The sequence below is a fragment of the Pleuronectes platessa genome, chromosome 18 (assembly GCF_947347685.1).
Source record: "Pleuronectes platessa chromosome 18, fPlePla1.1, whole genome shotgun sequence".
NCBI classification, from domain to species: domain Eukaryota; kingdom Metazoa; phylum Chordata; class Actinopteri; order Pleuronectiformes; family Pleuronectidae; genus Pleuronectes; species Pleuronectes platessa.
In genome coordinates this window covers 21,854,379-21,872,772 of record NC_070643.1, presented here as the reverse complement: position 1 = coordinate 21,872,772, position 18,394 = coordinate 21,854,379, and the positions used below count along the sequence as shown (strand labels likewise).

At 46.9% G+C, this 18,394-nt stretch overlaps 1 protein-coding gene across 1 annotated transcript; it reads left to right on the top strand.

The window, feature by feature from the left end:
- The first annotated feature begins 688 nt into the window (after positions 1 to 688).
- On the top strand, positions 689 to 17,692 carry LOC128461452 (serine/arginine repetitive matrix protein 2). The gene is made up of 6 exons (XM_053446377.1): positions 689 to 751; positions 1,479 to 1,596; positions 6,206 to 6,267; positions 7,502 to 7,672; positions 14,489 to 16,901; positions 17,079 to 17,692. The coding sequence occupies exons 1-6, from the start codon at positions 725 to 727 to the stop codon at positions 17,690 to 17,692; spliced, it is 3,405 nt and encodes a 1,134-aa protein (XP_053302352.1). The 5' UTR covers positions 689 to 724.
- The last annotated feature ends 702 nt before the right edge of the window (positions 17,693 to 18,394 follow it).

The following is an 18,394-nucleotide window of genomic DNA, read 5'->3' as shown; positions in this document are numbered from 1 at the left end:
CATCTACACTTTGAACTGAGCTCTGACGTAGAATCCATTAAGTCACGATGAACTGGATTTTACACAATCGCTTCTTCTCCCGTGAGAGAAGTCACTTCAATCGATTGATCTCTTTTCAATCTTCGATCTAAAAGGTTTAAAGTATAGTTAGGACCCATGGTTAATACTTTAAAAGTACATGGGATGATATATTCATGATAGTAAAAAACCTGAGCAATACAAGTATCTCAGGATGGAAAGCTGAAGCTGTGGAGAGGTTCTGGTGATTCGACCCGGTGCCGATGTGTTTTTACTCGGACCTGGATCCATGTGTTAATGCTCCCCGGTCCTTTTCCCAAATAAGAAGCTTGGTGGAGTTTGAGAATCGGAGTCGCTCTGTGTGAACCTGCCTCTGGAAGCAGCTGCACACGGAGAGGAGAGAGAGACACTTGTTATTCTGCTCTGCTGTCGGAGGAGGAGAAGTGACAGATTCACCTCCTCCATGATGGATCCCTCCCTCTGTGTGTGATTGTTGAACGATGGTGTTAAACCACGTGGAGGAAGAAGCCGGCTCTGCTTCCATCGTGTGTTTTCCTTTCACACAGCCGCTGTGTCAGCTTCACTTTATCCATCATCTCTGTCACGTTCCTCACGAGGTGCCGCTCGGCTGCAGGTCTCTGATTTCCATTTCTCCCCCTGCAGGAAACTGGACGCCTTCATTTATGACGCCGCCGTGCTGAACTACATGGCGAGGAAGGACGAGGGCTGCAAGGTGAGGAGCGCATTCCAATCATTGCACAGTAGCACACACAGACACCACACACACACACACAGAGAGAGAGAGGCAGCCATTACCTGAGGGCTTGTTAGCCTGGAGCTACTGTGTGCAACCAAACCACAACATCCTCAGGGGGCAACATCTTCTTCAGAGAGACGCACAACGAGCATACCAAATGAGAACACGCACAAGAGCCGCGACTGCATTAAATAAATCACAACACTTTATGACGTGTCCCTCGCGGCCCGGGGACAGTTCATATCGTCTCTTTTGGACGCTGCTGCTTCTGATTTATTTATACGTGAGAATTGGAAGCGGCTCCGGCTGCAGCAGCGGACGTCCTGCCCAGTGATCGTGTGTAATAAGCTCAATGGGAGGCCACAGCTCCCAGCAGCTCAATGGGAGGCCACAGCTCCCAGCAGCCTCATACCACAGCCGCTGCTGCAGTAATTACTACAATTGATGTGGATCTATATTAATTCCTCCACTGAGACAAAACCCTGCACTGCAGCTCCGGGGTGTTCGGGGGGGAAGCCGATATTAGAGCCGAGTCAAGTGATTTGCATTTATGTGACAAAATAAATTACAGATGAATAAATCGAGCAGATTCTCATTTGCTCAGAGTCCGTCCGTGTCCGGGGATCAGACTCCAGGGACTTGTGTTGGTCTGTGTGTGTTTGTGTAGTCAGGGTCTAAGGGCGTTTGTGTTGTTTTCCACCAGGTGATGACCATCGGCTCTGGGAAGGTGTTCGCCACCACCGGCTACGGCATCGCGCTGAACAAGAACTCCCGCTGGAAACGACCACTGGACCTGGCCCTGCTGCAGCTGGTGGGGGACGGTAAGACAGGGGGGGGGGGGGGGGGTGTCTGAGAGGAGCTGAGGATAAGAGAGAGAGAGACGAGAGAGAGAGAGAGAGAGAGAGAGAGAGAGAGAAGAAGTGATGAGGGAAGGTGTGATGGGTGAGGAATGAAAGAAGATGACGATCATAACAGAACATAAAAGGGAGAAGGAAGGGAGGTGTGATTTCTGTTAACACACATTCCTTTGTTCACACACACACACACACACAACACACACACACAAACATTATCTCATATCTCTCACACACTTCCGTTATCTACACACCATCGCGTGGCCGGAGGCGTCAAGATCTCAGATCCTCGTGGACTCGATGTCCCACAAACACCTTCAGGACATTTCTTCAGATTTGACAAAAAAACTCTGAAATGACCTCATTACCTCTGGTGGTCAAAGGTCAAAGGTCACTATGACGTCAAACCCTATATTCCCTCATAGCTTATTAATTATTTCATTGTGTTTCACCTTCACTACTAAAATAATCCGTCCCCTTCCTGGAGCTGGTTTCTGTTGGTGCAGCTTCAGTGACTCAGAGGAGCTCGTGTCTCGATAACAAAGTTTCTGTTAAAGTGAGTTTGTAAAATGGATTGAGGCCGTTTATTTGTTCTGTTGTTTTCTTTGTTTTCTAAAATTAGCACTTCAGAAGTCAGATGATCACAGGTCTGACAGAATCTAACGTTAAAAAGGTTTGGGATTATTTTTATCAACAATCAAGAAAAGAAGTTAGAAAAACTGACGATGGATTTTTAAACAGAAACTTAATGTTTGCTTCCGTGTCTGATCGATCCTGACAAACAGGAAGAGGCCTAAACACCAGAGGTAACAACAAGAAGTAGGTCAAATATTAAAGCTTTATATATTTCAGGATGATAATCAACCCACGCATTGATGTGAAGTTGTTATTCTGACATTGTTCATGGAGGTTATTATAGTTGATGAAGCTGTCGTTGTTCATTCTGAGCTGTGAAGACGTTCAGTCCATGTTCTGAATGATCCTCATGTGGCTGAAGATGTTGGTTCTATCGATCAGACAGGAAGTCAACTCCACGGGAACCTGGTGACATCACACGTGCTGCTCCTCAGCTCCTGGAATCATCCCCTGTAATCCCTCTCTTTATCAGAGCAACAGTTTGTGTCTGTGATCTCCGGTCAGTCGTCCTCTGGAGACTCGTTCAGCCGGTCGGTGATTATCAAGCTGCACAGGAAGCCTCAGGAAACACTGGAGGACACAGGGACACGTGTTCACTCTTTAAATCAAATAGAACCTGTTGTTTTAAAGGAGGAGACATGGACATGAATCACAGACAGACCTTTATTAAACTGCTTCAGTTTCATAAAAGACGTCTGAAGTTCTGATCTCAGGTGATTTTCCAGCGTCAGTGTAGATCTGTGATTTCCACGAATCATCTTCACAAATATTAAAAAGTGATTCAGACACACCAGGGCAGCAGCAGCAGACTTCAGATCAGTTCAGATGGTTGTGTGGGTGAAGAGCTGCAGAGACAGACGCCTGCTGGACTCACGTCTGTCTGATCAGAGACAAACAGCCGGGCGTCACGTCCCACTTGTCTTCAGCAGAGAGACAGAAACCGTCCTCAGGTTCCAGAAGCAGGAATCTGTTCCACAGCCGACGCCTCAGCTGCTGGGTTCAAGTCCCACAGCTCCGTGTTTCCAGGGTTCGATTCCCTTCGCTCTGACTCACGCCGACTGAGCGAGGACGATAAAAACACCTCGCACGTAAAACAATGATAAAAAAGAAAATGTGAATGTGAAACAGCTTCTGGCTCAGAGGTACCGAGCGGCAGCATCACACCTTCGGGAAATTAAGTTTTATTTTCTATTCTCTTTCTGTTCAGATGACTTTGAGTCTTCAGGGACCAGGATGTTGATCTGAAGTTTACAGACGGAGAAGAGAATATTTCTAAGAACCATTCATTGTGATTTTCATGTTTGGTTTAGTTCCAGATTCAAACTGAAGCTTTCAGGTATTTTCAGGATCAACGTCCAACAGCAAATAAAAGACAGAAGACAAGGGAAGATATTTCTCTGTGTAGAAACAAATGATCTGTAGAACATTTTTTCCTTTGAATCATTAAATTGTGCTGGTTTGTAAACGTTCCTCTGAATAACACTGATTTCAGGAGGTTGTGCTAACGAGGTCACTTCATCACTTCTCTTCCTCGGGAGAAGAGAGAGAAGAATAAAAGATGAGTCGGTTCCGTTGGACCAAATGTTCTGTATTATTATTAATAATCTTCATAACTATGACAAACTTTCAGAAATAGAGTTGCACAGAGTCAATTACAGCTTCCACACCTCCCTCACCCTGAAACAACCTCTTAGTTATCTAGTCCTTTGAATCTCACGAGATCCAGATGTTTATTTGGATCAAATCACACAAACACACACGTCCTCAAATGTTTCATTTAGATTCAAGAAAGAAAAACAATCCTCCTTACAGAGTTAAAGTCACACAAAAATAATAATGATAAAAGTTTTCATATTAACCTTTATTATGTTCATTGATGCATTTTTCTGCTCAGATTGAATCGAGGAGACATTTTGTTCAATGTTTCTGAGAGGATTGAAAACAAAAAGGCTTTAGATCTGACCCACGTCTCTCACAGGAGGATGCTGGAGTTGGATTGTTCACAAATCAAAGTTCACATGTGCAGAGGAGTCCGACACCTCCTGCTCGGAGCAGGGGAGAGAGGAGGTGGGGAGGATTTCTCCTCCAGGAGCAGCTTTGACCTCCATGATTCACGTATTTACAGGCAGATGAGGAGCAGGAGGAGACGGGGAGAGAGGAACCAGCAGAGAACTGGTTGAAACTGAATGAATCAGATCCTGGGAGGGAGCCGTACACACACAGTGAACACACACAGTGAACCCACACACACAAACACACACAGTGAACCCACACATCAGCCTCCATGGTCAGGATCAGGGTGGCCCCGTCCAGCCGGGTTTAATTCAGCCGTCAGGGAGCGTTTGAATCCCGGCACGCGGCCGCTGGGGAAGCGGGATGTGACACATGCACAATGCACGCCGGAGATCTGAGTGCTGGTGGGGGGGGATTTGATGTCTGAGGCAACACGGCCGAGTCGCGGCGGCTTAATCAGCTCGGTGCTCGATTCCAGACGGCGTTAATTAACCCGGAGGTCGATTAATATTGTAACTGTGAGCTGAGGGGATTGGGACTTCCTTTGACGGGGACGTCTTTGTCTGTACAGTCCCTGGCTGTGTGTGTGTGTGTGTGTGTGTATGTGTGTGTGTGTGTGTGTGTGTGTGTGTGTGTGTTTGTGTGCATCTGTCTCTCTGTACATCTGATCCTCCTTCTCCTTCCCACTGCCTCATTCTTTTTGATTAAAGCATTACTGGCCGCCGCTGAGAGTCCCGTCACTCTGCAGCTCAGAGTGTGTGTTACCAACGTGTGTGTGTGTGTGTGTGTTTGTGTGTGTTGCTCTCTTTCATCTCCGCTGCTCTGTGGCGTCGCTCTGCTCTTGTTGTGGCCGACACAGACACCAGAGCGTCCAGAGGCCTCATCACACGCTGCTCTGCCTCGTCCCTGCTGCTCGTTTCCATTTCAGAACTTTCACTGAAAACCTCTTTCATGTATTTGTCGTTTGAAACCGTTTTATTACCTCTTCATCGTTTAAATCCGGTTTTCTTTCAATCACCAGTCAAATTATATTTCAAAAATAGTTAAAGTAAAAAGTAAAACGTCATGCTGAGGATATATACAACATCAAAAATGAAATCAAATTCAAAAGGATCACAGATGACAAAGCTCATAAAGGGATGTTAATCTCCTGAATCGTGTTTGGATGGAGGAGGATTTTTAAAAGATTAAATCTCTGCAGTTTCTTTTAATCTTATATTTAACAATTTTTATGCTTTAAGAACATTTGAAAGCTCAAAAGTTACCTTTAAGTTTGACTTGAGAACATTATTTGTACTTTTAACGAGCTTAAGTACTCTCTACACTAATTTGCAGTGAAGATGTAGATGTTATTAATTGTTTGTAATTTTAAACCTCTCTTCAGTTTATCGCACCCTGGGCCCAAAAACTCATATTTGGTTTCATCCGCTTTTTATTCAACTAAACTGAATCTTATCTTTTCTTTGTTTCATTTTCTTCTTTTAACATCAACGAGCTCAGTTTCTCATTTCTCTGTCTCTCGCTGCGTTTCATCATCTGTCCCTCTCGCTTTTTTTTGCCATCACACAATACCCTCGATTCCTCCTCCTCCTCTTCCTCCTCCTCTTCTTCTTCTTCTTTCTTCTCCCTCGGGGTTCACACACCTTCCTCTCATCACAAAGGGGCTGTTATCCCCCTTTTTTAATATCCCCCTCTTCCCTCCTCCAGTGCTGTTTTAACTCGTTCTCCACGGAGCCTCCTTCCCTCCTTCCCTCCTTCCCTCCTTCCCTCCTTCCCCCTCCCCGTCGAATCACTTTCTCTTTCCTCTGAACTCCACACCTGCTTCTCTTCTTCATCCTCCCTCTCTCTTATCTCCTGATTTAATTTTCTCCCGGCTTCTCCTCTTCTCTAACCTTCTCGTTCTGCCTCCACTCTCTCTCTCTTCCAGATGAGATTGATATGTTGGAGCGTCTCTGGCTGTCGGGGATCTGCCACAACGATAAGATCGAGGTAAAGCTTCTTTCTCTTCTTTCTCCATCAGCCTGGCAACACATTCATCCGCTGCTCTATTTCTGGAAAGAACCTAAACGTGGTCTGGAGGAGAGTTAAGTGTCAAGTGTGCAGGTGTGAATCTGTGTTATTTATTATAGATTCAATAACCCTGACCTTCGACCTCATTGATCAATAGGATATTTGAGTTTTTGAGGGATATTATCCAGAGTTTTTCCTGGTTTGTTATAAAAAGTATTTTAGTATCAAACCAAACTCGATGGAACAGCCGTTTATATCTGTAAGTTTTATCAAGATGCTCATTATTGAGGATGAAGAAGAGGAGGAGTACACGTAGAAGACGAAGACGTGAACCTTCCCCACAACGAGTCGGACCCGACAACCTGCCGATCACCAAATGTCTGAAAATGTCAAAAGTGGACAAACTGCACATTAAGTGTCAGAATCCAGAGTTTCTGCCTCTTTGCACAAACTTAAATTACATTTGAATTGTGTTTGTTTGTATCGGAGAGAGTTTTGCTAACCTGTCTCTCTCTGTGAAGTTTGAGATTAGTTATTGTTCTCTATGATTATGTGTCCACACTCAGTTCTGTCCTGACTTCTATCATTGTCCTTTCAGACGTCCCCCTGCATTTAGTGGGCGTCTCCTGTCGTGGCTTCAGATTCCAACCTCACAATCCAATGTTAAATTATATTGTTGTGACTTTGCCCGACAACAGAACGATGCCTGGGCTCTGGATGGAAATGCCTGTGCCCCCCCCCCCCCCCCCCCCCCCGGGAGCCACAACCTCTGATATTAGTGATTATTCATTCAGCAGTAAACGCAGCCGGGCTTCAGATGAGAGCTGTGAATGTTGAAAGTGAATAAATTAAAGCGCCTGAAAAGCTCTTTGTGTGACGGCAGCCTGGTAATTTGTGTGACTGGCATGTTGTGGTCTCTGCTCCAGCGTTGTGAGTCCGAGGCTCTGGAACTTCACAGACTCTGACATCATGTGACAGCAGAGGAGTCTCCGTTGTCCTGTCGGGCTGTAATTAACTTTTTATCTGCTGTCGGGGAGACAAACGGCCTCTCGTTAGTAATAAATCTGTCTCGTCTCTGCCCCCCCCTCCCCTCCTTCCTCTTTACCTCTTCTGCTTTTCCTCTGTCATCTCCTCTCTCCCTTCACCTCCTTTAACTCCCTCCCTCTGTGTCCCTCCTGTCTGCACCCATCCGTCTGCTCCCCCCCCCCTGCAGGTGATGAGCAGTAAACTGGACATCGACAACATGGCGGGGGTCTTCTACATGCTGCTCGTGGCCATGGGCCTCAGCCTGCTGGTGTTCGCCTGGGAGCATCTGGTGTACTGGAAACTCCGGCACTGTGTGAAGCGATCGGGGGGGATGGACTTCCTCCTGGCCCTGAGCAGGGTGAGACACTGCAGCGAGGAACCCAACGTTCCCAGTTCACCTCCACAAAATCCCAGTGTCGAGGGTTAGCAGGAGAAAAGAATAATGGAATAGTCAAAACAAAGAGGTGGTCAGAAAAATGTCAATAACAAAGTTCAGTAGCCATTATTAATATTATAGGGAACAGGAAAAATTATTTAATGTTTTGTCGCTTATTTCTTGGATGCAGGTGCAGTATAAAATAAATTATTAAAAGATAATAAATGAAACAAGAACATAAAAAAGAGACGAGACACAAATAACCATAATCTCCATTTTGTAAGAAACCTGCAGTAAAGTTTGAACTTTTCATTCACTGATTCTTAAAGTTGAACTTCCAGGTTTTGTGGGTTGCTTTTGTGTGTTCTTGCTGACAAATTACCGGGCGGGGGTCGAAAACATAAAAGAGGTAATTGCAAACAATGTCCTCTCATTATGGAAACATAATAAACTGTAATAAAGTGAATTGATGCAGCTCTGAGGTCAGGAGGTGAATTATCTGCTGCAGTCGTTTGTGAAGCGATTTCTCACTGAGCCGGATCCCAGATGGCAAAACTTCACATTAGAAGATTCATCATCTGGAAACACGCTGCCCTTGTGTAACCGCTGCATAAAATACACAAACCAGCAGCTTTTCTTTGTGTTGGGTCCATTTATCCTCAAGATGGATGGAGGAACATAATCCATTCTATCACTTCTATCTCTGCACCAGATGTAAAACATTGTAAAAGTTCTGGCAGATGGTGAGAAAATCCAAAAGCGACTAAACTCTGAGGCTTGAACATTTTTTAAATTTCCATTTTCAACCACTACAGCCGCTGATTTCTCTGATTTGCACCTGAGACGTTTGAACTAATCAGCGAGACGAGCTCCAGGTTCCTGAAGGTTCCTGATCCGGAGCTCGAGCACCAGATGATTTATTCAGGAGCAGATGTTGTGACGGATGGAAAGACGGTGACATTTTCAGGATCTCTTGTTCCTGCGTGCAATTTAAAAAAGTGAAGATGTCACTCATTGCAGCAGATGAGGTCCACTTCAAAAAGATAAGAGTCAAAGATGAAGCAGGACACAATCAAGATATGGATTTCACTAAAGCGGGGGGGGGGGGGCACTCTGAGTGGAACTTGTTTCTGACTCTCAGCAGCGACGAAGAGAGAAAAGAGAAAGAGGAGGAACATCACTCGTGTTTATCTTTGGCAGCAAACCAGAGGAGCCCACTGGGTCCGAGGCCCAGTGATCACTTAGCTGTCGCACAGCTGCTTCCCAGCCAATCCACTTTCTGTCCCTCAGCTCCGGGGTCCGGGAAATATCTAGTTCAGAAGCTGAGGAAGACGAACAGGGGGGTGGGGGTGAAGAGGAGCGAGGGAGTGAGTGGATAAGAAAGAAGAAAGTAATGAGAGACGATGGGGGATGAAACAACTGGAAAGAAGGGAGCAAGGTCAGAGGAGGAGGCATCAACAAAGGGATTAGAAATAAACACATGGGGGGGGGAAGTGAGGAAGACGTGGATGGAAACTTTGAGATAAGAAGAGGGAGTAAAGGCCGACTGAGGAGAAAGCTGTGGGTTTGGATAGAGCAGTAAAGAAGGTGATGATGGGGGGGTGAAGGAAGACAAGAGGAGTTGCTCTCAGAGAACATTTCTAATTTATGCAGAGTGGAAAGAAGTTTTAATTTCATTTAGAAAAAAGAGGGAGAGGAAGTACCGTTCCCTCTCTCTCCTGTGGCCTCACGCCTCCTGCAGGTGAGGAGAGGAAGTGGAACTCAATCAAAACTCGTTTAACCTGCAGGATTATTGCTTTTCTACAGAAACATCATCATTCAGACTTCACACTGAATCAGGAGCTTCTAACTAACAAGGGTGTTGTGCAATAGTAGGGGGACTCGACGTTGGCTAATTATCAATAATCATGGAATATGATTATTGAAACAATAAAGATTATTTATTAAACAAAATAATTAGATTATTAATTGAAGATGATCAGTAATCAAATAACAATAAAACCATTAATGAGTAAATAAGGAAGTTCAACAATTAAGAATTATTAAATCACTAATTTGAGAATGATAAAGTTTATTGATTAAGAATAATTAAATAATTAATGTAAACTTTAAGAATAATCAATCAATGAATAACAACTACTAATGAAAAACAAGTAATTATCAATTTAGAAAGTACAAGCTATCAATTAATAATGATAAGGTTATCAACCAAGAATAATGAAATAATTAGTCACAACAATAAAATCGTCAATTTAAGAATGCTACTATCTATATTAATACTCGAGAAGGGGCACCACCCTGGTTACAGGGGCCAACGAGTCAGTCTATAAGTATCAGTCTCATCTGATAAAGTTAAATTAATAATCTCAATAGTTAATATTAGGGATTATATAATAAACGATGAAGGGTTTGAGTTCAAGCACTGGCTATCGTTATCCAACTGTGTTCACATAAACATGTACCAATAATCACAAGATTCAAATACTTTAAGTATAAAAGGGGTTTATTAAAAAGATATAAAAGTCAAAGTTGTTCCAAATGATTCTTCATTTAACACAATCCGCTATCTCCAATACAGTCGCAGCACATTTAGCACAATTGATCACACTGCCATCCTTCTGATAGGGCTGTGTGTGTGTTCGTGTGTGTGTGTGTGTGAGTGGGGGGAAGTGTGTGTGTGTGTGAGAGAGAGAGAGGGAAAGGGGGGTCGATGACTCACGAAGTTTAAGAGGGCCGGCTTAACCCTGGGGGTTTGACTACAAAATTGGTGATGTAATATACACCAGGACTACAACTCAAAATGGCGGAGTCGCCTAAGGAATTTAGAGTCCGAATGGAGGGCGGGCCTCGATGTGTATTGCAATCAATGGTCGAAGGACCACGTAACTTAGAGTCAAGATGGTCAAAGATGGCCGACTTAAACACACGTGGGACAAAGGTCGAGGGAGGACAAAGGGGTTCTTTGTCTTAGCTTAGCTTAGCTTTAGCGCCGAATGGCGTCGAGGTGCGTTCAGGCCCTCCTTGATATCAGAATGACTATATGTAATGCGACTATGTGTGTGTGCGTGGGCGAGGATGTGTATGTCGGCGGATGTGAGAGAATACAATAGAGAGAAAGAGAGAAACATATAGTAACACAGATCGGAGATGATCTTAAAAACGCCGTCAGAGGCGATCACACAGTGAGGCCGGCAATCCAGCTACGTAAGAGGTGTCTTTTAACAGATGCACGTCTTCTGTGAGATCGGCCTGACGGAAACACGAATCAAACAGGAAGCGCCGGATCGTCACCGCGCGCTTTTCACAATAAGATCGACACGGCGGTCTTTCTATAAAAGCACAATCATATACAAAAACACGCTAATTATTAAACTAGACTCTGCCCAGACATATGTCTCTTACTTCGTGTTGCTTCGCGGGGTTTCGTGCACGACCGGAGTAGCGCGAATCCCGGAAGGAGGAAGTGGATGATGTCCTGGCCTCGGGCCGCTGATCGCGGAGCCGCTGGGGGCGACGGCGAGATTGCGCTGGGCCGAATCGGAGAGGATTCTGCTCGTTCTCCTTGGCAAGGTCTTTGCCCGTCTCGGAGAGAATGCTTCTCGTTCTCCTTGGCAAGGTCTTTGCCCGTCTGCAGGAAGGAACAACCGTCGCCGGATTGTCCGTGGATGGCGGGGAAAGTGTCTCTGTTCTCGGCCAGCGAGTGAGGGGGAGCTTCTGCCGCGCGCTATTCAGATTAAAAGCTTTAAGTAAAAATAGGAAAAATAAGCTTACGATGTACTAAAAAAGGATAAGTTAAGCTTAAACTGGATTAGAAAAAGTAGCTTTAAACTAAAAGTGAAACTACGAAAAGATAAGTTTAAAATAAACTTATGAAAAATCAAACAGCTGTTAAGTTTGTTTCCTTTGTGTTCTGTGGATCACTGAGAACTAAACTGGAGATGCTAGCTCTAATGTGAGTGGAACTGGAAAGAACTATTTTCGGTGTGTTTGCCCTTAAATAGCACCTTAGAGGTGACTCCCGCCTTCTAGCAGGACTAAGGGTCTTAGGCCAATAGGAAGGTCAGAGTTCAAAATCTGAGGCGCGGCTAGAGACACAGCAGGGGTCATTGACAGTTTCAACTGTAGCCTGCTCCCCCCCGTACTTTAGGCTGGGGTGGAATGTTCCACCAGTCCTCATTTTATGGTTCTCTGTGGCTGTAGGTCCCAACAAGGGTCATTTGATTATTAACCTCGTACGCTGTGATGGAAACACGCTTCCCTGTGGTGCTGCGTCTGATGTCAGATGGCAGTGATGACGATGACACTCACAATCCGATTCAGCCAAAAGGACGTGTTTAAACAAATCCTCACCTCGGAGCCGAGCTCGTCTTCTAAAGAGAGTCACTCCTTCCTCCACCGTTTCCTCTTTGACAAACAGTCACTGAAGTTTAATCCTGGGAGAGTTTGGATCCTTAGTTTCCTCTGCGATGAAATTACGCATTTGACTGAGCTTTCAAAATGGCCGAGTCACGCCACTGTGACGTATTCGCCATTGTCTCTGCCGATGCTCCGTCAGAGAACCACTTCACCTCTGAGCATATTTTCTTACTCGAGCAAACTCTGCTCTTATCTGTAGCCTTCCTCATTCTGGGACTCAAACCATCGTCTCCATGCAAAGAGCCCGTTCACCTCTGTCTCCACAGTAGACGCTGCCCCGGCTGTAAAGCCTCTGCAGCCGGCCTCTGTGCTTCCACCAGTCACTTACTCACCCAGGTTCCAATTTCACAGTGCGCTGGGCTCGGTGCGCTGGGCTCGGTGATATCACTGCTGCCGCTGGGACTGCTGAGTCATGTGTCCTGGGGAAACACAGACTCATACCTTCTGTCATTAAGATGTGAAAGACATCTCTGGATATTATGAATTATCAGCACATATGAGGATTAGGAGTGCATGTAATCTGCATGGCCCTCCTCAGCGCCGCAGATGGAGCGCCATCTATCTGCAGAGAGGTGCAACGATACAGAAGTAGAAGAAAGAGCATTCCAGAGAGCGAGTTGCTCAACTGACACAGATTTATATTTGATTAATTCTGCCAGGAGGTCGTGATTTCCACATGTTTCACTCCCATGGTTTATTCATGTGGAGCTTTGTTGACGCCTGCTGCCCAGATGGGAAAAGCCAGACTGGTGTTTAAAGGCTGTTTGGAGCAGTTCATTAAAACCAAGTGAGAGTGAGAATCTTATTTCAACTCAAGTGGCAACAAATAACGGAACCAAGACACGAGGACATGAGTGTCTGTCCTCGTTTCCCCGAGTCAGACTGAACATGTACGATCTGTTAATGAGGATGGAGACGGATCCTGACATCAGGGAATCAGCCTCACGAGGTTCGAGCTGGTGGCCAGTTGTTGGTTAGATGTGTGTTTATATGTTCAGACTATTAAACATATGTACAGACTCATAAATATATGTTCAGACCTGGGAAGAGATCAACGATCTGAAATCAAACTGATATTTCAAACCCATTTGTGCGGAAGTGACAAAAAATAAATCTTTGATTCCATGAACCTATTTTTATCTTTTTTTAAATGTGTTAAGATATTCCTTCACGCAGCAGCAGCTCCACTTGTCACTTGTTCAGGACAATGCGTTTGTGTGTCTCTTCACAGGCGCAACACAAAGAGCAGCTCACAAAAAGATTGTTCATTTAGTCTAGTTACGAAATAAACTAAACATTTGACTCTTGATTCTTTCACTGGGAAACAAGCGATCTGGGAACACGTTGAGCTGGTTTTTGTCCTGCTAAGGTTTCATGAAACAAGATGATCTTCTTCAAATGCAGCATCTGCCACAATTCGTACAACCTGTGCAAAGAGAAAATTGGTTTCACTGCTTGTGCCCCCCCCCCCCCCCCGTTGTTCGAACTCCTCTGCAGGAACATATACTTACTGCACAGATCTCCCTCTGCAATTGTGTTGACACATTGTTTGCTCAAAGCTTTGTTTGGTTTGATAGTGTGGAAATTGACACTCCAGGTATCTTGGTAAGCTCCGACCAAAGTTTCTCCAGAAACTCTCATTAATATTTAATGGTCTGCACTTCCTGTTGTCAGCGTCTAAAGGAGAGATGGTGACACAGGGAACCTGAGGCAGAAGGAAACCACCCAGAGTGATTCCCCCCGAAATGCAATCTGTTTCTGTGAAATGTGTTAAGCTGCTCAAGTTACACAGTCGGTGGTTACGCACGGAACTGAACAAAGATAAAGGAAAAGAAAGAGGATATAGGAGACGCATTAAAAAGACACAAGTTGTACACAAAGCTTCTCTTGATGCACGAGCCTGTCGCTGGTTTAACTGGATCCTGGGATTTGAAAGCAGCTGCGTCGTCGTTGCTTCAGAACACGATCGCTTTTGTTTTTCATCAAAGCAAATATAAAAAGAACGACTCCAATTATCCATCGTCTCTAAAAGTAAAATGTTAAAAACACAAATTTTCCTTAAATCAGGCAGATTTGAGTTTAACCACCTGAAGATAATAATGGATTTACATTTTTCTACTATTTTTAATTAAAGGGATTCGTAAAATAGTTGTATTTAGAATTTGTTTTTAATAACTCAGGGTTATTTTACAGGAATGTTTTTGAAGCTAGTATGTATTTGCTTTGTGTTGCATGTGATCGCAGCTGCTCTATACGTTTCTTTTATCCACATCCATCAGGCTTCCTGTTTCAGCGACGCTCTGTCACATACACACAGTTCTTCCTTATCACACTTGGCAGCCTGCTGCTCTAATTACAATCTCTCTTCATCTCTCCACGCAGGGAATGTACAGTTGCTGCCAGTTTGAGGATGAGACCACACCAGGAGGCAGCAAAGGCTCTTTGCCCCAGTATCACACTGTGACCACCATGCCTGCTGGGGCCCAGCAGCATCTTGTGACAGCCACGGTAAACAACACCACGGCCATTGCCATGGTGCAGCATCATCAGCAGCAGCAGATGCACCACCAGCAGCAGCAGCAACAGGGGCAGACCTATAGCACCATGCTCCCCGGGTCACCTCCAAACACAGGACACTCAGCGATGGCTCTGGGCCCCTCAAACAGCCCCTTATTGGAAGGCCCCATGCCCTGCTCCACCTTCTTACCTCGCCACGACCGTAGACTTGCTGTCGTGGATCGCTGGAACAGGCCGAAGCCGGAGAAAGTAATGAGCGCGGGCAGCAGTGGTGGAGTGGGCATTGGGGGAATAGCCGGTGGCATCACTGAACTCCAGGCCCAGCAGCAGTACCAGCAGAATCTTGGACAGCACTGGAGCTTGCAGGGGGGAGTTGCAGGTGGAGCAGGGGCAGCAGGTGACACAGGGCTTGATGAATATAAGCGCTACTATGGTCCTATAGATCCAGAGGGGCTAGGGACTCACTCTGACCAACAGGCAGGGGGCCCCCAACAGACTCCCAAAGCTAATCCACGAGGCCCCAAAGCCTCAGGGATGCCACGGCCGCCTCCTAAAGGCCCCCCACAAGGCCCCCCACAAGGCCCAACACACTTAATCTCCCAGCCCCCTCCACTACTCCCATCTTCTCCTCGAAGGCCTCCCTTCTGGCGACGAGGAAGCTTAGTTCAGGCAAGAAGAAAAAGCTCAGGAGGTCCCCTGTATGAGAATATCCTCCCACTCGGGAGGCGAGGAGGTGGCAGGTACGGAGCAAGTGATGGAGCTGGTAGAAGAGGCCGGCGTCCTCCACCTCCTCCTCCATTACCTGTCCCCCTTTCCTCCCCAACACACACCCCTACCAGCCCCTCCTCACCATGCCGTTTATACTCATCCTGCTCCAGTGCCTCGTCCTCCTCCTCTTCCTCCACATCATCCTCATCATCTTCCTCATCCTCCGCTTCTCTCTCCCGGTCCAATTCTCCCTCCGTTTGCTCCAGTGACAGCTCCTACAACTCCTCACTGAGTTTCCGGTATCGCGCCGGTGATCGAGAGCTGACGGTGGACGACGATAATGACTCCGACCTGCTCACGGAGGAGTCCAGCCTTCTCCTGGGCTCACGGAGGAAGATTCGTTCACGGCGCATGTCATCACGCTCTTTGCCATGCAGCCCACCACCTCCACCAATCCCTCCACGGAAACCACGTCCTCAGCGAGATCACGGCAGAGAGAGAACTGGCAGCCAGCTCGCCCAATTACAGGAGTGGTGGGCATCATGGGGGGACAGGGAGCGAGGGAGACAGGGAGCGACAACTGTCCGGGGTGATGGAGGAGTGGGAAGGGAAGAGAAGAGGCAACACAAAGAGAGGGAGCGTGAAAGGAAGAGGAGGAAGAAGGGCCGAAAGAAGAAGAAGAGGGAAGATAGGGAAAGAGAACGGGAGCGGAAGCGGCGTAAAGCGAAGAAAAAGAAGAAGAAGGATGATAAAACAAGGAAGAGAGAGAGAAAGAGGTCTGAGCAGGAGGGTGGAGAACCTGAAAAAAGAGAGGAACTTAAATCAGGGACACTAGACTACCCATCATACCCAGCTCTGAGAAGGGAGTCCTTTCGGAAAAAGAGTGAAAGCTCCATCAAAAGCTATGGCTGGAATATCCCAGGTGACGAAGAGAGAAGGGAAGAGAAAGAGAGGGATGAAGCAGAGGACAGCAGAGGAAAGGAAAAGGTCCTACGGCGAAGGAACAGCAAGCACTACCAAGGGTCCAGCACTAAGCCTTCGACATCTGTAAAGTTCTGGGGACCGGGAAACCCGTCTTCTGACACCATTCCATCTGCCTTCCTGCCTTTGGTGCCTGTCTCCTCTAAAAGGAGGAAGAGTAAAAGTTCTGACCGGGAAGGTGTAGCAGTCGAAGTGGAGAGAAGGCCCTTGTTGGCCAGGGACGGCAGAAGTGAGATGCATTCCAAAGAGGGGTTGTCCTTTCACGAGTGGGAGTCCGATGGAGAGGATGAGGAAGAGGATTCTGAGCAGGAGAGGAGGAAAGCCGGGGGGCGTGGGAAGCGGCGCAGAGCAGGAAGGACGATGTCCGATGAGGAGCGGGAACGTGACAAGGTCGTCGGGATATATTCTGATGATGATGCTTCTTCTGGGGAGTTTGGAAAGTTTGAGCGGTACTGGGAGGATCATGAAGGAAGGGCGGTCGGAGGCATCGGAGGGGGAGGTTGGTTTTTTAGTACCTACCCCTCCAGGGAGAAAGTCGGCAGCATCAACAGTAGAGATGACCTGTTCCTGGAGCGGGGCGAGAGGTGGGGTACAGCAGAGATTGGGTGGGGGTCTGGTGGAGGAGGAGGAGGAGGTGGAGGAGGAGGAGGAGGAGGAGGAGGAGGAGGAGGAGGAGGAGGAGATGGAGGTGAAAGAAGTTGGGGATCAGGATCACAATGGCCCCCTCCTCCTCTTTCCCCACCACCTCCTCGGCGATACTGGTCAGTGGATAAACTCCACATCCAGGATGAGAAGAAGAGTAGACGCAAGTCAAAGGACAAGAGCAGAGGGCGGGCAGCTTACTCCTCCCGTCACTCACCGCGACATCACCCGCACCCCCACTCAGCCAAATGGGCCCGTGTAACCTCAAGAAGCCAGGAAGAGTTGTACCGCCATTGCCAGAGTTTCCCCCTGAAGCCCAAGCATGACTCCTCCTCGTCCTCCAAGCCAGACCGCTCACAGAATCCATCTAAGTCTGGCAGTCAGTCGAACCTCATCCTCCAGCAGCGGACACAGAGACCGGATAGGGATCGAGGAAGGCAACAGTCCCCGACCCCAACCCTCTTACCCAACTTGCCACCCCCACTCCCTGCCCTCCCGGCTCCTCCGTCCTCATCTCACCCGATCCATGCTCCTCCCCCTACCTCGTCCTCTTCTGTATCCTCCCCCTCCGTGGTCTCCTCCATGGCTTCGGCAAGTGCCAAACTGCAGTACCAGAGATTGCGCTCTGTACCCCAGCCCCAGAGGTTTCCTCAGTCTCCTCACTTACCACTTAAAGCCAAGAGCCTTTGCTCCCGAAGGGGCTCGGCCCATTTCTCCAGCGTGGAGAGTGAGGTCTGAAGTGCAACAAGGTATTAAAGTCATAAGAAGGACAACTCTGGTGATCTGGATCAGAATCTGCAAACCTGGCTACCCTGCCAAGTCGGTACAGTACTCGCACTGAGCCCTTTCCTAAAGCTCTGCACAAACAAACCAGAAAGCCAAACTCACCCAACGGGTCCACGGTCCAAGGGAGACAGGAGCCGTCTTGTGCTCACGCTAGTTATCGTTCATTCCTGCGAGTATGTGAAAGACTTCAACCGCCGCCACAGCGTATTCTGAACTGGGTAAACCGACACACTTAAAGTAACTCAGACATTAAAGTGCTGCGACTAAGAGAGAGCCCTTTGCTTCGGATGTTGAAGCGGAGCAGTAGTTTGTATTCGGAGGATTCTTAATGCTTACTGAGGGCTCAGGAACTTTGTAGTACTGTGTGCCTGCTGCTCTCCGAAGCCTTGAACACAGAACAGTGTTGCTATTTTTTTTGCTTAAACAAACGCTTACCCCCAATTTCATTTTTCCTTAACGAACTGTTTACACCCCCGCAGAACTGTGATGCCCGCCCGGGGCACTTTTGTTTTGTATGATCAACACCTTCTTGTCTAGAGGGAGAAGAGGGTGATAACCACTTTGTCCTTTTTTGTGTTACCCATGCACGTTCTCTTCTTCTCCTCTCTTTCGTCCCCCCCATCCTTTCCCTCGTTTTCTATCCTCCCCCTTACC